At 45.8% G+C, this 23,591-nt stretch overlaps 1 protein-coding gene across 2 annotated transcripts in view; it reads right to left on the reverse strand.

The window, feature by feature from the left end:
- The window catches only part of BCO1 (beta-carotene oxygenase 1), a 33,519-nt gene extending 13,208 nt beyond the window's left edge, over positions 1-20,311 (reverse strand). Inside the window, exons 1-7 of one of the 2 annotated variants that reach the window (XM_035119380.2) lie at positions 19,974-20,311; positions 15,479-15,607; positions 10,774-10,903; positions 6,370-6,517; positions 4,979-5,126; positions 3,867-4,093; positions 1,976-2,233 (exon numbers count right to left, since the gene is read on the reverse strand). In XM_035119380.2, coding sequence (XP_034975271.1) covers positions 1,976-2,233; positions 3,867-4,093; positions 4,979-5,126; positions 6,370-6,517; positions 10,774-10,903; positions 15,479-15,607; positions 19,974-20,058 — 1,125 coding nt within the window. In that variant the 5' untranslated portion in view covers positions 20,059-20,311. Of the gene's footprint in view, positions 1-1,975; positions 2,234-3,866; positions 4,094-4,978; positions 5,127-6,369; positions 6,518-10,773; positions 10,904-14,822; positions 14,895-15,478; positions 15,609-19,973 lie in introns of those variants that run through there. The other variant, XM_035119381.2, reaches the window with a different exon arrangement.
- Positions 20,312-23,591: the final 3,280 nt, after the last annotated feature.

Below are 23,591 nucleotides of genomic sequence, written 5' to 3' on the forward strand. Positions count from 1 at the left end.
TGGTGGAGGAAAGTGGCAACAGACTCCATCTATCCTTCCAGAGGCCCCTTCTTCCAGCCATCTGCCTCCATTGGGAGATGGAGCTATGTGGGTCACATTTTGCACCTTCTTAACTAGACTGCTGCCCTTAAGCACTGTGGTGGACATTGTCCCATTGCTAATGTTAGAGTAAGGTTCAACTACAAATCTGGTCAGCTTCTGAACATGCAGTGAAGTGCAGTGATGTCTGTGGCCCATTGGGACTGGTAGATCAACAGGCAAGGAAGCCAGCAGTAGGTGGAGCCAGAGCCACTGAAAGGCGGAGCCAACTATTTCTAGTTCTGTCCCCATCCTCCTCTCTGCTGAATTCTACAAGGGGCACCTTTGAGAGTAAGCTGCTAGGAAGTGCGGCCCACTGGACTGTGCACAAGTAAGAAGGCAGGCATATAGGGGTTGGCTGAGGGTAGTCTGAAATTAGGAGGTCAATGTCCCATTAACCCCAGTGGATCCGGCTCCAGTGATGGTGAGGCACTCTCTTCCCTTCTTGATCCACCCCTCCCTGCACCTGCAATTCACTTTTAAAAAACGGTTCACGCAGTTATGAATGTCATGGATCGTATGTTCCTTTGGTGCTTATGGTGTTGAGACCTGGGAAGTGGGACCTGGGACCTGGGGCAGGAGGGAGTGGGAAAGAGTGGAGCTAGGATTTTGTGGGAGAGAAAGCCAGGCAACAGAGACTGCATGGGGAAAGGATATTCTCCCAAGTTGGGCTGATGGGTATAGGTGTGATTTCCACGTAGATCAGCCAAAACATTGGCTGCCAGAGTTATACAAACACGTTGCGCAGTATAAGTAAATAATGCAATGAATTAATTTCATTATTTGGCTTACCTGGGTTGTGCCCAGGTCATTCAGAAGGCAATGTGCTTCTGACTGTTTTCTTTTGGCTGACCCAGAAAACAAGCCAGGTCAGCTGGAGATTGTGGAAAGAAATGCATACCGTTTCAGTGATTCACCCACAGAGCCCAGGTCTCAAAGCCAGCCCAATACATTTTGTTGCCTGAGGCAAAGGACAATATGGTTCACACATGCACCCATTCTACATATAGCAGCAAATCCTATTTCAGGACTAGCAACCGGGCACTGCTCTACCCTGGAGGGAGATTAAGCGGGGTGGAGGGCAAGCTTTGTGACACACAGCTCTCTTCTCCATCAGAAGGGTATGATCAGTGAGCTCAGGAGGAATAACTTGAGGGCCACCAACTGCCTCCCAGCATACTCACCTCACTCTGACTAATCATTGACCTGGCCCTGCCAGGTCTTAACTACCAATGATTTGGGGAAGAAGTGTAATGTAAGCATTATCAACTATGGTATATCAGGCATGCTGCCCCTTTAAGAGAAATAGCTATGGCCCAGAGTCCAGCTCCCAGAGAGCTGATTCAGAGGTGTGGCCTGGCTGGAGAAATTTGTCACTACTCTCTGCAGTGCCCCAGGCCTCATCAGATTTTTTTTTTTGGTGCTACTATTAATTCAGCTAATAGCGAGTTTCCATGTAAGCAGCAGAAGACATTGCAGGGAGCACCAGAAAGTTCTATATAAGACTGTTCCTGGGGAAACATGACATTCTAGAAGAGTACTGTTATCTAAGGTTGCATCCAGATAACCTGTTTATTGAGCATTCATCCTGATTTCTTTGCAGAGAGGTTAGATGACGTGTCAAGCAAAGATGCATTTTCCCATCACTTTGCTTATAAAATATGAATTTGTTGTGCAAGGACTCCAAAACAACTTTGATTTTGCAACCTGATTTTTACTGTATGCGATTGAATCCCATCCCAAAATAGCAATAGTCTGGAAATGTCCCTACTCAAACTATCCAACATTTAAGTTTTGCATTGCCTTGACAAAACTTGCACTCTCTGTTCTTATGCTTGTAGATGCTGTGTTCACCATTCACTATGTGAATCAGAACCAAAAGATAGTTTAGATTTACCTTGTCATACTGCAGAGGAATCACAAATCGCTTGCAGGCTGGTATAGAATTGAGTTTGGTGCTGTTTTCAAAGTTACCGCCCAGGTTTTTTAAATAAAACATCTGGTACAAGCTATTGTCTTTATAGGAGATGATGTCGAAAACCACATGGTCCTCCTCCTCGTAAGCATTCACGTGGTGAAAGAGGACCATGGCATCTGTGCAAAACTTGGCAGACACCGGTTTCTTGGTCCTTTTGTCAATAAGGTGGATCCAGGTCTACAAAATGGCAACACAACTTCTGGTTAAGAATGTTGCTGTCATAAAAAAATTGGAAATTACATTACTCAATCAGACTGAAAAATTCTGTATACAGTCATACCTCGGGTTACAGATGCTTCAGGTTGCGTCCTGCGCCAAACCTGGAAGTTCCCGAACGGGTTACTTCCGGGCTTCGGAGCTCGCACATGCACAGAAGCGCTAAATCGCTCTTTGCGCATCTGCAGAAGCGCTGAATTGCGACCTGCGCATGTGCAGACCTGGCGCTGCGGGTTGTGAACACTGCGGGTTGCGAACGTGCCTCCCGCACGGATCATGTTCGCAACCCGAGGGTCCACTGTATTCATTTTAGATATTTTGTTTTAAAAACTGTATATGGATTATATTATATTTTATGTTGTCTGCTGTTCTAACCCAACCTGGGACTGCTGTTTGAAAGGCAGCATATAAATCTCAATAGTTTTTATTTATTTATTACATTTATATCCCATCATTCCTCCAAGAAGCTGAAGATGTGTATATTGTTCTCCCCTCCCTGCTCTGTGCTTACCTTGTAAGGTAGGCTAGGCTGACAGACTGGGACAGGCCCAAGGTCATCCAATGAGCTCAATGGCTAAGTCAGAGTTTTAACACATGAAGAATAATGCCAGATTAAAGAGAGGAGTGGAATACAAGCTGACATTTTAATGCCAATGACATCAAGTCTTGGCTGGGGCTAATGGGAACTACAGTTAGGGATGGATGAAAGTGTCCATTTCAGCTTACCTCAGCTTCTCATTTTCCCAATCTTAAATTCACTTCTCTGTGTTCTCAGCCGTTTGTAATTATTATTTTAATCTTCATGAAAACTCACCAGCATATCTGATTTTTCTGGTAATATACACATTTTTGAATGCAGTTCTGAACATATACTGTATATATTTTTCATGAAAATGTGCATTTTAAATTGCACACTTTCCTGCAAATATATGCATTTTTAAAAAAAACATTACTGGGTTGGAGAACCGCATTGCAAAATTCATAGATATGTGCATTTTGAAGGATAATTGTGTTTCAGTTCATGTATTGGTTTGCAGAGTGCAAATTAGCTGACTTCCCATTAAAATGCAAACGGAATCAAATCTCTTCTCCATCCTAAGTTGTAGTCTAAAACATCTGAAGAACATAAGGTAAGGAAAGGCTGTTTTAGTCAGTGTTGGGCTTTTTATATTGTTAGCAGCTCTGGATATATAATTTTAAAAATAAAATAATGGAACCCAATGCAAGGAAATAAACTTCCAAATGTCAGTTAGACAACATGCAGATGTGACCACCTTATACTGCAGAGGTTACAGCCAAGATTGTGTGAATGTACTTCCAGAGGTTTGTTGATTTCCGAGTCATCACATCAAGAAAACTCACATAAGCAAACACCCTGCAAATTGTTGCTAGCCACGGTCTCATGAAAATATGGGCTTTGGCACCTGCAATTTAATGCGAGGTGTGGCATTCCAAAATAAATGTCCATGCTAATAACAATATGTTGGCTGGAGTAAGGGAGATGTATAAAACTAATAGCTAGTTACAGAAAATTCACTACTGTACTGCTGTACTCAGCAAGAAAGGAGGGGGTGGGGGAAAGGTGTATATATACCTTGTCATCCTTATGGAACACGAGGCAAGAGGCCCAGTTCACCCCTCTGATGTAGGCTGTCGCCATCTTGAGTATATCAAGTTTGAAGGGCTGCTCCATAAAGACGATGTAATTTTCCGAAAGGCCGAAGCTGTGGTAATAGCTCGGGTGGAGCAGGGAGCGAGAGGGGATGGAGCACATGACTTCCAGGTGTTTCAGGCACGACTTCTTTTTCCTCTTTTCACTTGCTAAGTAAATAAAAAGAACACATACACCGAGGGTCGTCAACATTTTGGGGCCTCTGAGCTCTTGTGCAAACCAGAGAACTGCCACACCAGTTCTTCCCTTACAACTGTACCCCCTGCCCTAATGAGACTTGAATAATGCTTTCTATCAGCTACAGAGGTTTTCTTTCAAGCATGAATTTGGGAGGGGAGGGGGCCAGGAAAACCACCCTTTAGTAGGGAAGGAAGAAATCCGTCAATTTTGGTTTCTCTCAGTTTCTTATTTCCCCCCAATCTTAAGTTCAATTTTGTATGTTGTTTTCACAATAGCATGCATTTTTAAGCATACTTGATCAAGCACGTGCATTTTTGTACACACAACAGCTGGAGAACTGCACTGGAGAATTCAATAAAGTGTGAATTCTTAAGGATGGCTTGGTTTGAGAAGTGCACATTAGGTAGTTTCCCTTTAAAATGCAGATTCAAATTCATCATTCACCCCCTACACCAGGCATCCCCAAACTGCGGCCCTCCAGATGTTTTGGCCTATAACTCCCATGATCCCTAGCTAACAGGACCAGTGGTCGGGGAAGATGGGAATTGTAGTCCAAAACATCTGGAGGGCCGCAGTTTGGGGATGCCTGCCCTACACACACACACACACACACACACACACACACCCTGCTCACCCACACATCATTTTTTATTCATAGACCACCTACCCATACAACATGGTTGTTCCCTTGCTATGATCCTGGTTAAAATCCCCTCCCCAAAGCTGCTATTTCTGTTAGGAGAAGAAGTGCCCCTGGTGTTCTCTAAGCACAACGTGTTGTACAAATCCACCTGATCCTGCTTTATTTTGCATTAATAAGGACCTCAGAGATTCCAGCTCCTTGTGCCTCTTACCTGGTGCTGAAGAAGGGATATTAAAGATAACATATTTTGTCTTCCCCTTATCCACAATGGAGGTACCCATATTGAGAACATTTCCAGCACTGTCATAATGGGGGTGGGATGTTGACAGATTGATGGCCACGTACTTGGTGTAGTCAACCTACCGCAGGACAGCAAAAGAAGACAGAAGGATGGAGGGCTGTGTTAATGATCATCATTCACATCCCAGAAAGTGCTGGTACCTTTGCTAAGGAATCTCTTCACGGGAGGCTGATCCACTAGGGCAAATGGAACAGTGCCCCACCAGACTCACGTCTACCCACATGCAACTCCCACCTGCCCCCCCCTACTTAACTAACAGTTCAGAGGGTGGCACTGGCTGCTGCCTTCCTCTTCCTTAGTCTCAGTGTTGCCCTTGTAGAACTCAGGAGGAATATATTAGCTCTAACATTGGCTTTAGCTCCACCTACTGTTTGCCTCCTTGCTTTCTGTCCTACCAGTCCTAATGAGCACCAGCCTCCACTGAACTTACTGAACTTAAGGGACGCGGGTTAACTCTGTGGGTTAAGCCAAAGAGCCTAGGGCTTGCTGATCAGAAGGTCGGCGGTTCGAATCCCCACAACGGGGTGAGCTCCCGTTGCTCGCTCCCTGCCCTGCCAACCTAGCAGTTCGAAAGCATGTCAAAGTGCAAGTAGATAAATAGGTAGCCCTCTGACGGGAAGGTAAACGGCGTTTCCGTGTGCTGCTCTGGTTCGCCAGAAGTGGCTTAGTCATGCTGGCCACATGACCCGGAAGCTGTATGCCGGCTCCCTCGGCCAATAATGCGAGATGAGCGCCGCAACCCCAGAGTCGGTCATGACTGGACCTAATGGCCAGGGGTCCCTTTACATTTACTGTTTGCCTCCTTGCTTTCTGTCCTACCAGTCCGAATGAGCACCAGCCTCCAATGAACTTACGGCTACCCTTGCCAAGGATTCTGTTGGGCAATTGACCAGGAAGAGCAAAGACTAAAATAATGGCATTTAACCGGTGGCCTAATTTCATGCAAGAGGAAAGGACGGGGGGGGGGGAGAAGGTGGGATGGGGGGGGAAGAGAAGGAATGGCCTATCCAATTTGGGCTTTGGCCTCATCTAATGCTAATAGCTAAAGCACCAGACATTTTACCCCCAAGGGAATGCAGAAGAGATAAGGTTGCCCACCCCAGACTAAAGCATTGGTTCAGAATTATACTTCATTCAGATCCTGCAAGTTTAAGAGTCTGCTGGTTTCTCTTTAAGGTTTCCAGACTCAAAAGAGAGCAGGGCAATTAAAGGCACAGAAGTCCTGTCCTCTATCGAGTCTGGCAACCCTATTTGCTGGCCTTTTGCCTTATGAGGTCTACTTGTAAGACACCAATGCTTACCTTCTCCAAGGTCTCCAGAGTCCGAGGATTGATTTTCCTAATGAAATTAACCTCACTTGTAGCGTAGTAATCGTCACCATTTTTCATTATGTTGATGAGACAGTTGTCTGTGAACTCAGGTATTGTGTGGGATAAATAACAGAATGCCCTGTGGTCAAGGGGAGGAGAAATTGCACCACAGTGATAGTCTTTCCTATCAGCTTCACCAGGATACATCTTTAAGTGCCAAGAAAATGTGAAAAACTGGTTTGGTACATATGCATACACATTATTTGTAGTTACAGGTAGGTAGCCATGTTGGTCTGCCGTAGTCAAAACAAAATTTTAAAAATCCTTCCAGTAGCACCTTAGAGACCAACTAAGTTTGTCATTGGTATGAGCTTTCATGTGTATCTGAAGAAGTGTGCATGCACACGAAAGCTCATACCAATGACAAACTTAGTTGGTCTCTAAGGTGCTACTGGAAGGATTTTTAAAAAGTTTGTTTGCACATTATTTGGTTAGACAATGTGTGTTAATCTGCAGCTGAACTTGTGAATACACCACATTCCATAGAATGGTACTTCAGGCAGCAACTAAATTCTACCTATGGCTCCAGCCTCATGCTGCTCAGATGTTTTGGACTATGATTCCCACCAAGGCCAATGGTCAGGGATGGTGCAGTTGTTTGTCCAAATCATCTTGAAGACACCAGGTTGGGGGGGAAGACACCTGTGATGGGTCATTCACACATGCAAGGCACCACTTGTGCAATACTCAAGGGATGGTGTATTTGTGAATTAGGCCTATTGGTGGATTAAATGTCATAGATTTTATTTATCATACAATTTTTACACTTAAAAAGTGTCAAATCGACTTGATAAAGTAAAAATACAACAAATAGAAGCAATTTAAGGCCAGAAAAAATGAGAAACACTGGCAATGTAATATACATAAGATGCTAATTCAAGGACCAAGGAGCACCACCATAGGAGGCAACATCAATTAACCAAAGGCCTGGGTAAACAGAGAGGGCTTAGCCTAGCACCTAAAAACTGACAAAGATGGCACCAAGTGTGTTGAGCTAAGAACAGCAATCAGTAGATACTCTTGTGTGTCCTGTCTGCCATGTTGCTAGTATCTACTAAATTTTTGAAATTCTGAATAATGGAGTGTTGGGTAGCTAGGATGTCACATTCCTCTACTAACAGCAGCAAAATGCATGTTGTAAAAAAGCACCCAGGTATCTTTGTAATGCTGAAACATAAACACATATTTCCCACTCTTCTTTATGTGTTATGTTACATGTACTTGTAGTCAAAGATAGGGGAGGGGTCAGGAACTTCTGGCTCAAGATGTGACCCAAAGGGTCTCCCCCTCCAACTCACAGCCACTTCCCAGGCCTGCTTCCTCTCCTCCATCTGCCTCCCCTCCTAGGCCCCCTTTTCCTTGCTGTTGAACTGTTTCCCTCTGATCAGCACAGGTGGATTAGTAGAGAAGGGAGCTGTAGACTTCTCCCCACCACTCAGCTGATTAGTGGCAAATAGTATTTGTATCTGACAGGTACGCAGGGCTTGCCTTACAATTTAATCATTGTGACCTGGGCAAAATTGCATACATACATACGCTCCGATTTATGCCAATGCTGGTTTTGCAAGTGATATGATTATGTTAATTTGACTAAACAAATTCCTGCATTTGCTTATGTATGCAGAGGGAGGTGGAGACCTCTGAGTCAATGAAGGTGGGAGAGGAATCCTGTTCTCACGTAGGTATTTTTAAGGTGTCTGGACAACAATTTCCTTCGTTAAACCTATAGCTAGCAGTTAATACCCCATAATGGTTCATTGTGGTTCACCGTCAACTGAAGGAGCAGTCTGTGTCTATGTGAAAAACAGCACTTTGTAAGGAGGCATTATACCGTGTTTCCCCCTTTTTAAGACACCGTCTTATAACTTTTTTTCCTCAAAAAAACACACAGTGTCTTATTTTCAGGGGATGTCTTTTTTTAAAAAAAATTATTACTGTTTTTATTACAGTACTTGTATAATACAGTATTACAACTTGTGGCGGGCTGGACCATGTGTGTGCGCGCACACACACATACACATACGCCCATGCCTTCCCTCCCCCCCCACGTTCAGATGGAGCAGGCTGGGCTGGGGAGGGGGCACCCCGTCGACACTGGGTCTCAGCTTGCGCTGAGGGGCCGCAGCCACCCTGTCAGGAAGGGCCCCTATCCCGGGGTGTCCATGACCGTGCTGCTAATGTGCCACCGCCAAGCAGCACAGAGGAGTCCTCCTCCTCCTTCTCTTACTGCTCCTTCTCCCTCCTCGCAGGCTCTCTGCTCCGCGGCGCTGCTGGGCTCTCCAAGCATTCTGCACTGCAGCAGCCGCCGGTTCTGGGCTGCGGATAGAGCAGGCAGGGCGAGCACGCGCAACCTGCGGGAATTGATGCGCTCCCGTCTGCAGCGCGTGCAAATGGCCCGGTAGGTCGGGTCTCCACACAAGGCGCCTTCGCCGCCGTAGCTGCAGGCTTCCCGCCGGGGCCGCCTGCAAAGCGCCGCACCAAGGCTCCCCGGGAGAAGGCGTGCAGGGGCTGAAGCCAGAGGCAGCGGGGGGCATATTCCGGCCCCGGTGATGTCAGGCCTCCCCATGGGACCGGGAACGGGACTGGGGGGGGGAATCTCGCTCAGCTTCGTCACTCTCCCGGACAGCAGCAGCAGCGAGAGGAGTGCACGCTCGTCCCTGGCGTCACGGCCTCAAGCGCAGGCTGGGGAAGAGGAGGCGAAGGAGGCGCGCTCAGTGCGGTGGGGGCTGAGGCATGCTGGAGTGCCCCGAGCCTCTGGGAGCCGGCAGGAGGAGGAGGCTTGCCGGGTCGTCATCCAGCAGCGCGCGCAGAGCACCCCGAGCCTCCGGCAGCCAGCAGCAACAACAACAATCCCAGAGGCTCGGGGCGCTCCACGCACGCTGCTGGGTGACGACCCGGCAAGCCTCCTCCTCCTCCTGCCGGCTCCCAGAGGCTCGGGGCACTCCACCATGCCTCAACCCCCACTGAGCGCGCCTCCTTCGCCTCCTCTTCCCCAGCCTGCGCTCGAGGCCACGGTGCATGCAGCCGCCTGCTGCCCAGCCTTTTTGTTCTCCTAACCCCTCCGTCTTGCCTACCTCGAGCCTCACATTGTTCGCCTCTTCGCCCGCAACTCCCTCCCGAGACGCGGAAAGCTGCTTCGCGCAGCGGCATCCGCCGAAAAGCAGTGTGACTCTCGCGCCCCCTCTCCTTCCCCCCCTCAGGAGTCCAGCGCAAGGTCCGACACTGAGCTCTGCCTGCGGGGGCCCCGGAGGATCCGCGCACACCCTTGCCTCCCCCTCGGTGGCCCTGTTCGGCGGCAGCCCACGCCGCTTGCCAGACATCCCTCTTTGCTGTGACTTCTTTCTCTGCGTCTCCTCCTCTTGCCAGCGTGCTGGGTCCCACTGGCTGGCTGGGGCACTCAGCGGTCTCGCTCCGCGGAGTATGGCTTATTTTCGGGGTATGGCTTATATTTCCTAAACGCTTAAAATCCTGCTATGGCTTATATTATGACTACGTCTAAAAATAGGGGAAACACGGTATTTATAAGTAAGTAGAATAGGGAGAGTAGGGACGAGTGTGCCAACTCTGTGCGGCGACAGTGTCCTGGTTCACATGTAATGCTAAGCCGTGGTTAATGGTTAATAAACAACAGTTTTACATAATGTTAAGCAATACTTTAATAAACCATAGTTTAGCATTAGGTGCAAACCAGGCTAGTGTCAACTTCCGTGAGTTGTGAAGTTGACCATCTGCAGCTTGCTGTAGCTCAGTGGCAGGGCATCTGCTTTGCAATGAAGAAGGTCCCAGGATCCATCTCCGGCATCTCCAGGTAGGCTGGGGAAAGACTATTTGCCTAAAACCCCGAAGAGCTGTGGCTAGTCAGTGTAGATCAGGGGTAGTCAATCTGGTCCCTACTGCCCACTAGTGGGCGTTTCAGGATTGCAGGTGGGTGGTAGGGGGTTCTAAGGCACATGTTACTGCAGCACTGGTGCGCCGTAAGGAAATTTTACCATCAAGAAAGATGCATTAGTGGGCGGTAGGTATAAAAAGGTTGACTACCTCTGGTGTAGATAATACTGACCTAGAAGTCTGTCTCAGTAAGGCACCTTCTTATCTTCCTATGAGCCTAGAAAATCAGGGTTCTATATTGCGTGGGGCGTTACCTTGAGTACAGGAGGCTCTGTGTTGCAGATGGCTGCCCTCCCACTCATGCCAGGTAATGGGGACAGTGACAAGGGGGTGGGCAGATGGCAACCCTGGTTTCTCCTGAAGGACCTGAGAGAAGCGGGACTGAGGAGCTAGGCCTCAAGGGAAGCAGGGAAGAGCATCACATTGTATATAGAAAGAATTGCTTACTTGGCAAATATATTTTTGCATGGATCTGGATAAGCCATTGTTCCAAATTCTGACACCACGATTCTGTTTGCCTCAATATTGCAATTGTATGTGTCGCTGCGGAGGTATTTACTTCGATAGAAAACTTCACCTGATAAGAAAAGAAAAAGCTTTATATGCACACGTAATCACACACATGGATCGATTAATTTCCCAATTTCCCACTTATTATGTGGACTGAATTTGCCTTTTGTATAAAAGGCACACCTTAGTTTGACATCAGCAGACATAGTTCTAAGCATGATTTTGGGACCACATATTAAGAACAGGAGAGGAACCCTGTTGGGTCAGGCCAAAGGGCCGTCTAATTCAGCATCCTGTCCTCACAGTGGCCAACCAGGTGGCCATGGGAAGCCTGCAAACAGTGCTTGAGCTAGTGGTAGGGGAGAGATTCAATGCACTTCACATTTAAAGGTGAGCCAGATGTTGTTGAACTCCAACTCCCCTCAACCCCAGCCAGTGTGGCCAATAGGAACTGCAGTCCAACAATATCTGGAAGGCCTCACATAGGCCAGGCATCCCCAAACTTCGGCCCTCCAGATGTTTTGGACTACAATTCCCATCTTCCCTGACCACTGGTCCTGTTAGCTAGGGATCATGCCTGACATATCCCAAATATTTGCCATGAAAAATACAAAACAAATCTCATGGTGCAGGACAAGGGTTAGAATCATAGAATTGTAGAGATGGAAGGGACCCTGAGAATCATCTAGTCCAACCTCCTGCAATTACAGGACTATGCAAATATCCCATATGGGGATTGAGCCTGCAACCTTAGCATCAGCACCATTGCATGTCAAGGCCCTGAGCCCTCCTCCATTTGCTGAATAATAAGACACACCGCCACCAGTATTTCAGGTTGATGGGATAATTAAGGCGACAACTTTATTGGTTACAGAATGTGAGTGGTATCGGCTTAAGCATTGGAATTGAACCGACTATACAGTCATACCTCGACATCCGAACGCTTCGACTTCCAAAGGTTTCAACTTCCAAAGTCGACAACTCCGGAAGTCTTTTCACCATGCGGGGGGCTGGCGCATGCGCAGAAGTGCAAAATTGCGCTTTGTGCATGCGCCGACCATGCGCTTTGACATCCGAAAACCTCGACTTACGAAGACGGCCGCGGAACGGATCATCTTCGTAAGTCGAGGTACCACTGTATCTGCCTCCTGCCCACCATGCAGGTAGTCTAGTAAGGGTCAACCACCAGTAGGGGGAGCCCTGTTGATGTACATCAACTGAGAGCTCTCCCAGGGTCCCAATGGGGTCGTGGCATGGCCCTAGCTCATACCCGGGCTTCGGAAAAGATCCACACCCCCGGATCCCTTTAATGGAATACCCTTAAAAAGGAGGGGCATGTGAAGGCCACAATCTCTCCTCCATAAACCAGGTTTGACCAATGCCTAACCGCAAGTTGCGAGCGAAGGCGACTGGCTGCTCCAGCACCCAAAAGAGGCAGAAACAAAGAAAACTACCACTTGTTTACGCAGTGAAGCGGGAAGCTAAGGCAAGCAGAGCAGGAGCAGCAGCAGAGATCCGATGGAGGAGGAGGTAAGAAGGGAGAACCCCCCAGCCTCGCAGCTGTTTAAAAATAGTAAGCCACATCCCCCAGTTGGCTGGATTGGTCGACCAGGGGGCATGACACAGCCGGTACTCCCTGTGATGCGGGCGGCATCACCACGTCCCCCGCTGTACTGTCTGCAACACCGCTCCCCTGGGAGGGGGAGCAGCCTACTCTAACCGACTGAGCTATCCAGGTTGTATAAGAAGGTACTGGGTCTAGAAAAGGTTAGAAGCTTTTATAATCAAAGCACACAAATGCATTTGTTTCAGAACAAGGGAGAAAACCCATAACAATTCCAGATCTGCTGGGCCTGCCAATGACCCTGATTAGAAAAATCAAACAAACTTCACTTCACTGGCTGCATTGTAAAAATGCAAATTGCTGAAACACTTTTGCAAACTAAAGAAAACACCAGAATAAGAATATGATAACAGTGAAATCCCAAATAAAGACAGCATCTGCTGTGCTGGAAACACACAAACTCTTCAAGCTTGTGCTGTGTTAAACAGAAAGCTCAGAGTGGTTACTTTTCAGGTGTTCAAGATGGTGGCAAAGTTCAGAGAAGAAGTAATTGGGAAGGCAGAGAAAAGGATCATGTGAACTATTTGCTCCTGACCAAGCCAAGGTCACTTTGTTTTGGCTGCTGCTACTCCCCGTATTGGGGTCATTCATTACTATATAATGAATAGGCTGAAGAGTGAAACCTGTTTCACAAGTGGCCTACTTTTGTGCTTGGCTTCAGAAGCTAAAAAAAAACTGCAGAAGAGCAGTTTAAATTGTTTAAGCCAGTATGGCCCAAGGTCAGGGATGATGGGCAGTATAGTCCCAAACAGCTGAAGAGCTGTTCAAGACTGGAAAATTAATGACCATTCCATCACCCCTCGGCCATGCTGGCTGTGGCTGATGGGACAGGGGTCCCACAACATCTGGAAGGACAAAGTTTCCACATCCCTGTTTAAAATATTGCACTGACTTTCAAACTAAAAGGCAAGAGCAGAGAAAATGCTGTGCCTCTTAACATATGCGGAGTTTCACTTCCCTTTATCACGCGGAAGTGAAAGTCACTAAGTACCTTCCCACCATCACATGTAGAGTTAGGAAGTTGTCTTATTCCAGGTCAGAATATTTGTCCTCTAGCCTAGCAGGCAATCCCCAGACCAGCCTTTGCCAACCTGGAGACTTTCAGGTGTTTTGGACTATAACTCCCATCAACCCCCAACTGATGGCTGGTAGGATCTCTCTAGGGTCTCAGGAAGAGGTCTTGCCCATCACTTGCTACCTGAGCAAATATCTGAAGATGCCAGGGATCGAACCTGGGCCCTTCTGCACCCAAACAAGCTGTTCTTCCACTGGGTTGCAGTTCCTCCTTTAAACTGCACCAGGGTGTAAGGAAACGGGATCTAAGTCGTGAGCCCAAACAGTGCTAGATATTTATAATATATGCTAAAGATAGGGAGATTGCTATCACTGGATCTGAAGTTGAGAAGCTGTCCCTTTGGATTAGATCTCAGCTTCTCCCCTAAGCTAGCATTCGCTGTCCAACAGTGGCTAGCCAATGCCTCTGAGAAACATCCATGCAGAGCTTGACAGAGATAGCCATGACCCACAAAAGCTTTAGCACATTAATTATGGCATGTCTCTGGCATCACAAATGACTAACGCATTTATCGTGGCATAAGACACCTTGCTGCTCATCTCCTGTGGTGTGTCTCCATCCTGTGGTAACTGGAGGTAAAATCTGCCTTTTGAGCACTCACTTTCCATTCAGGTGCATTGCACACTTGTTTGCAGAAGGGCTCAGTGACAGAGTATAAGCTTTGCATGCAATGTCCCAGGTTCAACCCCCAACATCTCCTGATTTGTCTCCTGTCTAGAATCCGGGAGAGCCCTTGTCTGTCAGTGCAGACAACACTGAGGTAGATGGACCAATGGTATGATTCAGTAGGAGACAGTTATGTCCCTCTTCAGTTTGACTATTAGCTGGTGGTGGGGAAGAAGGGGGCTTTATCCAACATCTGGTTGGACTTTGTTTTTGCAAAATCACTCAGTGGCACTCTGCCTATTTATTAGGGATAACAAAGATATTGTATTATACAGCAGGCTATGTTTTGTTAAAACTGGCATTAAATGTTTTTGTTGCTGAACTTGTATTTTGTGATATGGTGCAGAAATGTGGGATAACCCTAATAGAGGAATTCAGTTTAACCAAAAATAAGTTATGGTGTACACTAGTTATAGTCCCACACTGTACACCTGAGACATTATTCAGAATGGAAGTTGGCCTTCCTTCTTTAAAAGCACATGTTCATAAACCCATAAGTTATATACTGGACAAAACCCTTCTCCATGTCAGCCCAACACTTCACAAAACTGAATATTTTAAACCTGCAGAAAAGAGAAGGCTGGTCACAACCTTGTAGGCATTTGAGTTATTCAATTTTACCTGTATGGCATCTCAGGATCCCTCTGACTATAAGATCCACGACATAGTTTTAGTTGAAGATACGAAAATGGACTTTGAATAGATAAAGAAGGTGATACATGAAACCAGGGATAGTCAATAGGGTGCCCTCCATTTAATAATAATACTAATTAAACAACAACAATAATTATTATAATAATTATAAAATAGATTTTTGTACTGCTTCCGCCAGCCCAGAAAATACCAAGATAGATATGCCTTAAACTTATGCCAGAAAATACCAAAATAGCTTCACATAAATAAACAACACAAAATTCAATAAGAACAATATATTTTAGTAAACAACACAGTTACCAAAGGCAACAGGAACCCAGAGAAAGCCTGGATGGACAATAAAAAAATTCCTTCAGTAGCACCTTAAAGACCAACTAAGTTTTTATTTTGGTATGAGCTTTCGTGTGCATGCACACTTCTTCAGAACATAAGAAGTGTGCATGCACACGCAAGCTCATACCAAAATAAAAACTTAGTTGGTCTTTAAGGTGCTACTGAAGGAATTTTTTTATTTTACTTCGACCCAGACCAACACGGCTACCTACCTGTAACCTGGATGGACAGATAGGTTTTTACTATTATTATTACTACTACTAATAGATATGCAATACAAACAAGCTTACCATTTTTAATTGTAAAACTGTGCAACAAAGCCATGCCGTCGAACCAGTGATTGTATTGACTTTCCCCGATTGTATGCATGCCTGGACCGTTACGGAGAAGGATCCCCTCCATCCAGCTTGGGATCTCACCTGGAAAAGAAAGGGACTTTTTGCAGTTGGATATTCATTTCCACCTCAATGGAACTCCTGAAGTATTTCTGTTGAATGACCCCCAATTGCCCAGCCCTCACTCCTGCCAAATTAATTATGGCAGTCTGAGATCAATTTTGCAACATGTCAAGTTGTTTGGTGATCTTAGAAATGTAAGGATGCTACCAGACACATTAGGCATAAAAGGTGTATTAAGTCAGTAGGGTGGTGCCATCACAATAAAGAAACCATTCAAAAACCCCATACTACTCAAACTTCTGTTTCTCCCAACTGTTAGGATGGACCTACAAACTGCATATACTTCTGTAAGTATGTTTAGAGCCACTGGCAACACAGTCTGAAGTGGAAGATCACTGGAAGGGAGGCTTAACCCTTGAACCACTCTCATCCAGCTGCAGTCTGGGGATTAAAGCAGTTTGGCTGAGCAATTATCATGGATTACACAAATTTTTAGAGGGTAGGCCTATAATCTCTTCTATTTCTGATGTTGTGGTTGTGAGTGCCATTGCTTATATAGCCAACATGGCACCACCCACATGCAAGAGGGAGTTATCAGCAGAGTTGGAGAAGCCAGAACTTTGCAAGTGTAGCAAATAAATATTGAGAAATAACCTCAAGTGGGTGGGTGGGTGTTGGGGAACTATCTAAAGCGGACCAATGAGAACTCGGCAGCCACGGAATGCTGACTGGTGGCTGCAAGGCCAGGGGGCAGAAATGAAAAACCAGGGGGAACAGAATGAAGTGGCTGGAATCCTGAACTGTTTGTTGTAGGTCCTACTTGTTACCGTATTGGCCTGAATATAAGCTGCACTTCCCCCCCGAATTCTGACCATGAAAAGTTGAAGTGCGGCTTAAATTCGCTACCTTCCAAAAATTGACTTTTTTGATATCGCTGCTGAAACAGACATACGGTAAAACGTATGTGAGGGTGTGAGTGCCTGCAGAATTTTAAGGGAGCGGCTTATATTCGGGCCAATACGGTAACAAGTATGGATCATGCTGGCTCTATGAACTTTCCGTGTTTAGAGGCAGTGGTGGTGGACCATCCCTTATATATACCATTGGTCCACCATGAGAAACTGGATACTGGACTAGACAGGAACATAAGAAGCTGCCATATACTGAGTCAGAACCTTGGCCCATCTAGCTTAGTAATGTCTATACCAGGCATAGGCAACCTTGGCTCTCCAGATGTTTTGGAACTCCAACTCCCATGATCCCTAGCTAACAGGGCCAGTGGTCAGGGATCATGGGAGTTGTAGTTCCAAAACATCTGGAGAACCAAGGTTGCCTATGCCTGGTCTATACTAACTGGCAGCAGTTCTCCAGGGTTTCGGATGAAGGACATTCCCAGCCCTACATGGGATTAAACCTGGAACCTTCTGTATGTGAAACAGAGACTACCTCTGTAGATGTAGCTGACACCAGGAGCACTCCTCTTTACATCCTTACTTGAGTGGCAAATGGGGAATTCTCTCTTACTGTAAAGACAATCACACTGTCCATTTAAATCCACCTATATAATTTAGCTCTGTGTGCATCTGTAGAAGTGGATATCAACACATTTCACAAAGGCACTCATGCCGATGTGAATCCCAGATGAGCCAAGTCACAGTAATCATGCCAGGGCTAGACTTAGGATGCACTGACCATGGCAGAATTTATGACAGCAATATCTTCAAGCCGATGGTCATGTCAGAAAAAGGAAACCAGGATCCAAAGGCTCTGAAACTAGGCCAGTGAAACTCAAGGGAGCTTTAGATAATTCCCCTCCTTCAACAACCCTCTTCCTCATGCCACATTGCAAAGTGCTTTTGAAAATGATGGGGAACTTGGCTGTTCAAAGGAACAAGTAAAGAAGGAAAATAATCCAAGGGAGCTCGCTTCTTCTTGGATCTCACTCAGCCAGCCTTCAGCAGCCTGGTGCGCTCCAGATGGTTCAGACTACAACTCCCAGCAGCCCTCAGAAATACTACATATGCTTACTTATCCTGTCTGGGTTGCAAACATTTCCAATGATGTCAATCTCATAACTTGTGGGTCCCCCTAATTATTATTCCTTTTATAACTTGAGGCAACTTTTCTCTTACTTAACTATCCTTAGTGCCAAAATGTTTGCCCTAATATTTAACCCGAATCAAGCTACCCTCTTACAACAGCAACATATTTCTTATAAAATGGCTTCATCTAATCCAGTATAAATGCCTTACGAAAGAGCTAGGTTTATCTAACATGCTTATTTGCATTACATGATGATTGAAAGTGAAAGGCGCGCGCACACACACACACATACCAAGCAGGGAGACAGGAGGCAGGCAGGCAGAGAAGATGCTGTTCTTCTGTTTTTATATGGGGATTTTAGCCACATGCACAAGGCATTTATAGGGAAGGGCAGGTGGCGCTGTGGGTTAAACCACAGAGCTTAGGGCTTGCTGATCAGATGGTCGGCGGTTTGAATCCCCGCGACGGGGTGAGTTCCCATTGCTCAGTCCCAGCTCCTGCCAACCTAGCAGTTCGAAAGCAGATCAAAGTGCAAGTAGATAAATAGGTACCGCTCTGGCAGGAAGGTAAATGGCGTTTCCGTGTGCTGCTCTGGTTTGCCAGAAGCGGCTTTGTCACGCTGGCCACATACCCAGAAGCTGTACACTGGCTCCCTTGGCCAATAATGTGAGATGAACGCCGCAACCCCAGAGTTGGTCACGACTGGACCTAATGGTCAGGGGTCCCTTTACCTTTACCTAATGAAGTCCAGACTGCAGGATATGTTGGTGTTTCAAGTTTGAAATGCCAAACTTAGCTTTATTCTTGTGAGAGTCCCTGATGTGGATTGGTGCTACGGTTGGTGGGGTATCTAATACTTTCTCCCCACACCAGATTACCACCCCACCCCTATTAGCTATGGAGAGGAAGACACTCAATACAATATCAAAATTTACTAATATAATCCTGCCTACATAGCCTGCATGCAACCGCGTGTCATGATGCATGCGTCATGACACGCGACGCATGCACGCGACGTTCACCCCGCCCCCTGGCGGGGTGCCTTCGGGTTTGCCACCCCGGGCAGCCAGGCGGCTAGCTACGCCACTGCCTATACCTGTTGTCTAGTGTGTGTTGTTGGTTGTGTAAGCCAGTGCAGTGTACCAGTTGGCAAACCATGATGTGACTGAGGTTTACATCCCCAACTATATCTTTCACTGGGTGTCCTTGAGCCCCCCAGCCAGCCTCTCTCCCTCTCCCCCCCTCTCTCTGTGTACACAGCACACACAGAGAGCACACATTGAAAGCACATTACTTCCTCAAAGAATCTAGGATTCTCTTATCACAATGTGAGCATTACTAGCATCTTTAACAAACTACAGTTCCCAGAATTCTTATATATCAGCCTCATCTACCTCTCAGGTTTGTTGTTAGACAAGGATCACATCTGGATGGGTGAATAATCATGTATTCTGCCCTGAACTTCTTGGAGGAGCAGAGTGGTCTGGTTTTTTTGGGGGGGGGGCGGTAAAGAAAATGTAAGGAAGGAGAGACCTTTCACTTCAATCGTCTCGCTAAACTTCTGCACATGTGTAAAACGTCCTTAGTTATTCCAGCGGGAATTTGAAGGTGATGAATTTTTATTCTGTGTGGTTTATTTCATGTACATTGCTTAGGTATATAAATGACTTAGAAAAGCATTTAAAGAAAAATGGAAAAATGGAAGGGGTGGGTCTAAGGATCTCTAGGTGCAAGCTTTGAGGAAACGGCCACTTCCTGACTAGGCAGATGAAAGCTCAGAGAGGCGAGGGGGAGGAAGAACCACCACTAGGGAAAAGTGAAAGTCCGGTCCCCTCCCCCTATTTCGCTCCGAGGAAACCAACCTGCCCCCAGCTGTTTTGTTTTGTTTAAATGTATTTGGGCAAGAGTTACGCCACTTGTCCACCTCAGCCGGACCTTGAGGCACAAGCCCAAGGGCAGTGAAGCCACATTCCCTCCCAGATGGTGATAGGAAATGCTCACAAACAGGAAGTGGGGAGAGAAATGTTCTAATTTATCTACGATCCCTAAAGTGCAATCCGAGATCTGTTTACTAGGAGGTGGACCCTATTCAGCTCAGGCAGACTTGTCTCTAAGTAAACCCGTATAGGGAAAAAAAATGAAAAAATAATAATTCAGTAGCACCTTAAAGACCAACTAAGTTTTAATTTTGGTATGAGCTTTCGTGTGCCTGCACACTTCTTCAGATACACTTGAAACAGAAGTCGTATAGGAAAAAGAAGTCTTCTCTGGAGAAAGGCAACGGAACACGCCCCCCCCCCAAACTTAGTTCCTTCGCAATTGGCTAGCTGCCTGTTGCACTTACCCTGCACTTCTGCTCGGAGGGGCTCCGGGTGCTCCTCTTTATTTCTGGAAAATATCGCTTCCATCATCCCTACAGGTGTTGCCATCGTCCCAGCCGGCGTTACTGACGGTGCGATTTGCAGTTTTCCTTTCCCATCTAAGGGTCTGGAGAAGGAGGGGGGACCCGTCGGTTGTTCTGGTTATTTATATTTACGGGGTAAAAGAGTGAAGTCCGCCCCCAGGCGACTGCTAGTGGCTTAAGGGTGACCATGTGGTTTCTAAACGGCTGAGAATTAATCCGCAGGACTTTCTTTACTTTTCTGCTGAGCTTCACACTTTCTCTGGAAAGGCTAGTCTGGGCGCCCCGAAGTTTAGGACCACCTAATTTGGAGGAGAGGAAGTCCCTCCCAAATCGCCATTGGCTTCTCCTTAGCTTGCGAAGTTTGCTTCATTGGGCGTGTCTTGTCTCCACTGCTTCGATATTTAATAGATTACTACTTCTGCTATAATAATACTTTTATTTGGCAAGATTAATATACCACATAGTGGTTTACATAAAATGGTATTATTAATTGTTATTATTAGACGTGTTAGTTGCTTGTTGCATAAAGGTCTCCAAAGTTACCTGCAACACATTTAAAACAAATAAACATACATTATATGAGAAGAGAAGAATCCTTGGAAAAGACCCTGATGTTGGGCACAAGGAGAAGGGGACGACAGAGGACGAGATGGTTGGACAGTGTTCTCGAAGCTACGAACATGAGTTTGACCAAACTGTGGGAGGCAGTGGAAGACAGGAGTGCCTGGTGTGCTATGGTCCATGGGGTCACGAAGAGTCGGACACGACTAAACGACTAAACGACTAAACAACAACAACAACAATATACATTATACCACAACAATGGAACAAAACAAACCCCACAACAGCCACAGGAAGCTTTGGGAGTACACCAGTAACAACTTCATCCCCCAGCACCCCTTATCCTACTACTCTATGAAAAGCATTATTCAGTATAGCAATGTGCACAGCCCACTAAGGAATATAATAACACAATGAAATTCAAAACAGGAACCATTATTTGCACATATTCGAAATCCAATTAAAACTATGTACAATAGTTTAATTGATTCAATTAGTTTAATTGATTCAATTAAACTGATGAACTTGATCCAGGGATACCAGCTTTTCAAAGTTTGATGTCATTGACACCTCCAGCGCCCCATGCCGCCCGCTTACCTCTTAGCGCCTGCCTGGGTAATCCCACAGCACCACCAGTTTTGGGAACCGCTGTCTTATTGTATCAAAAGCCTTTGGGGGGAGTGTAAGCCTTTTCTTAGCACTGGAACAATGCCAACGATGGTGCCAGCTGGAGGAGAGCATTACACAGATAGGGGGGCCACCACACAAAGGGCGCTGCTGTCCCTTGTCACTACCCTCTGAGCCTCCCTAAGCAGCGCTGAGGCTGGAGAAGGGCCTCAGAATAAAATCTAAGGGTCTGAGTACATTATGTTCATATCAAGAGAGGCATATGAAATATCTATTTTAAAAATAGCAATAAAAACAGACTTTAAAAACAGCAGATAAAATCATCAAAACATAGATAAAATTAACAGTTTTAAATAAAAACACAAATGTAAAGAATTAAAGTACGCACCTGGGTAGGCAAGTTTTTAGCAGCCATTAAAAAAGTAGTGTACAATGAAGTTACCTGCCTAATATTCCAGTGTATCCCAGAGAATAGGAACTGCCACACTAAAATATCAGTTGCTTGCAACTGCACAGCAAGCATTATTTGACATTTATAAAATGCCTATTCTGCACATCAAAGTGGTGAAGTGGGAAACCTGTGGATGTCCAGATGTTCCTGAACAACAACTCTAATAATTGGCCATACTGGCCAGGGCCAGTAGAGTCCCACAGCATCTGCAGGAACCAGCCCTGCCTGGAGATGCCAGGGACTTGGTACCTTCAGCACGCAAAGCAGATGCTCTACCACTGAGTCAAGAACCTTTGGCTGCCTTCAGCTGGCAGTATTGCAGCCACACATTTGCCTGGCCCGTCCTCCTTAGTCTCTGTGCTTTGGCTATTGCTCAAGTCTGGGGTCATGAGACCAGATCCGTTCTACAAGGAAGGTACCAGCCTAAGTGGGTGAAAACAGACAGTTATGACAGGGAACAGGAAGCGGAGGGAGATGTAAGGGAAACTGAGGCAAATATGCGTACACTAACAACTTTTCAAAATTTGGCGCGGTCCCACCCCCATATCCATCCAACAGCGATTTACCAGTATTTTGTATCAGAAAATAGAAGATAGTCACAACAAAGGCTTTCAAATGATTAATAATAATAATAATAATAATAATAATAATAATAATAATTTAACTTTGAATGCTAGTCAAAGTAGCTCTTGTTGACACTTACACCTCCTTCTTTCCCTTCTGAACCTTCAACATCGCTAACTGTGAGGTTACATGCTCCACATGAAGACTCTTTGCACAACTCATTGCATCTCATGTGAATTAGACTTAGAAAATCAGAAGCTTATTAACCCCTGTCCCAGAATGTGTTTAAATCCCTCTTAATAACCAATTAAGCAATTAATATATATGTTTGCTAGAACTAAATGGCAATTTTTACTGAATAAGGCTCTTGCTGCATAAGTTTGAAACTAGGTCCAGGAATATTTTAGATCTGCAAAATTTGTTCCTATGTTGTTGAAGGGCAGAGCCACATATTATGCGAAAACCACAGGAGCCCTAATGCTGATCTTTTCCTTGGGCTGTAAAGTCAAGGCTAGGAAGATATGTTACTGTAGAAAATGAGCAAGTGGGAGCATCTCTGCCGTTTACAGAGAACCCAGGCAAATTTACTGTTAGTCTGTTGCATTTCTGCACTTTCTGTGTTGTCCTCCTGCTTTTTACACCCCCCCCCCCCCAATCTGTGGCAATGAATCAATATGTAAGATACACTCACAGCATCAGCCTCTCCAGTATAAACAAAACACTATTTAGGCTTTCACAAGTTATAGAATTCTGTCCATGGGAAGCTGACAGACTTTGTCTTTCTTTCCAATTTTATATGGTGTTCGAATATATTTTTATTCCAGGGGCAGGGGGGTGGGTGGTTTGCTGGTATTTAACACATCTGTACGTCTTTATTTTTTTGTTATTTCTATGCAATATTTTATTGTTATATTTTGGTTTTTGGTGGAAGTTGCTTTTGGGAAAAGCAGAGCACAGTGGTACCTCGGGTTAAGACCTTAATTCATTCTGGAGGTCTGTTCTTAACCTGAAACTGCTCTTAATCTGAGGTACCACTTTAGCTAATGGGGGCCTCCCGCTGCCACCACGCCATTTCTGTTCTCATCCTGAAGCAAAGTTCTTAACCTGAGGTACTATTTCTGGGTTAGTGGAGTCTCTAACCTGAAGCGTCTGTAACCCGAGGTACCACTGTAGACATAAAGCAAACAAGCAATGAACCTGGGACATTTTGCATGCCATATTTTAAAGTCGAGCTATCAGGACCAGTCAGTGTCTATAACAGCCTAATCCTAAAAATCATATCCAGAGCATGGCAAAGAAATGGAAAGCTGGCAACCTGTTTGGGTGCCAAAGGTGCACAGCCCTCTTCAGTGCAA

Source organism: Zootoca vivipara, chromosome 6, assembly GCF_963506605.1.
Source record: "Zootoca vivipara chromosome 6, rZooViv1.1, whole genome shotgun sequence".
In the NCBI taxonomy this organism is placed as follows: domain Eukaryota; kingdom Metazoa; phylum Chordata; class Lepidosauria; order Squamata; family Lacertidae; genus Zootoca; species Zootoca vivipara.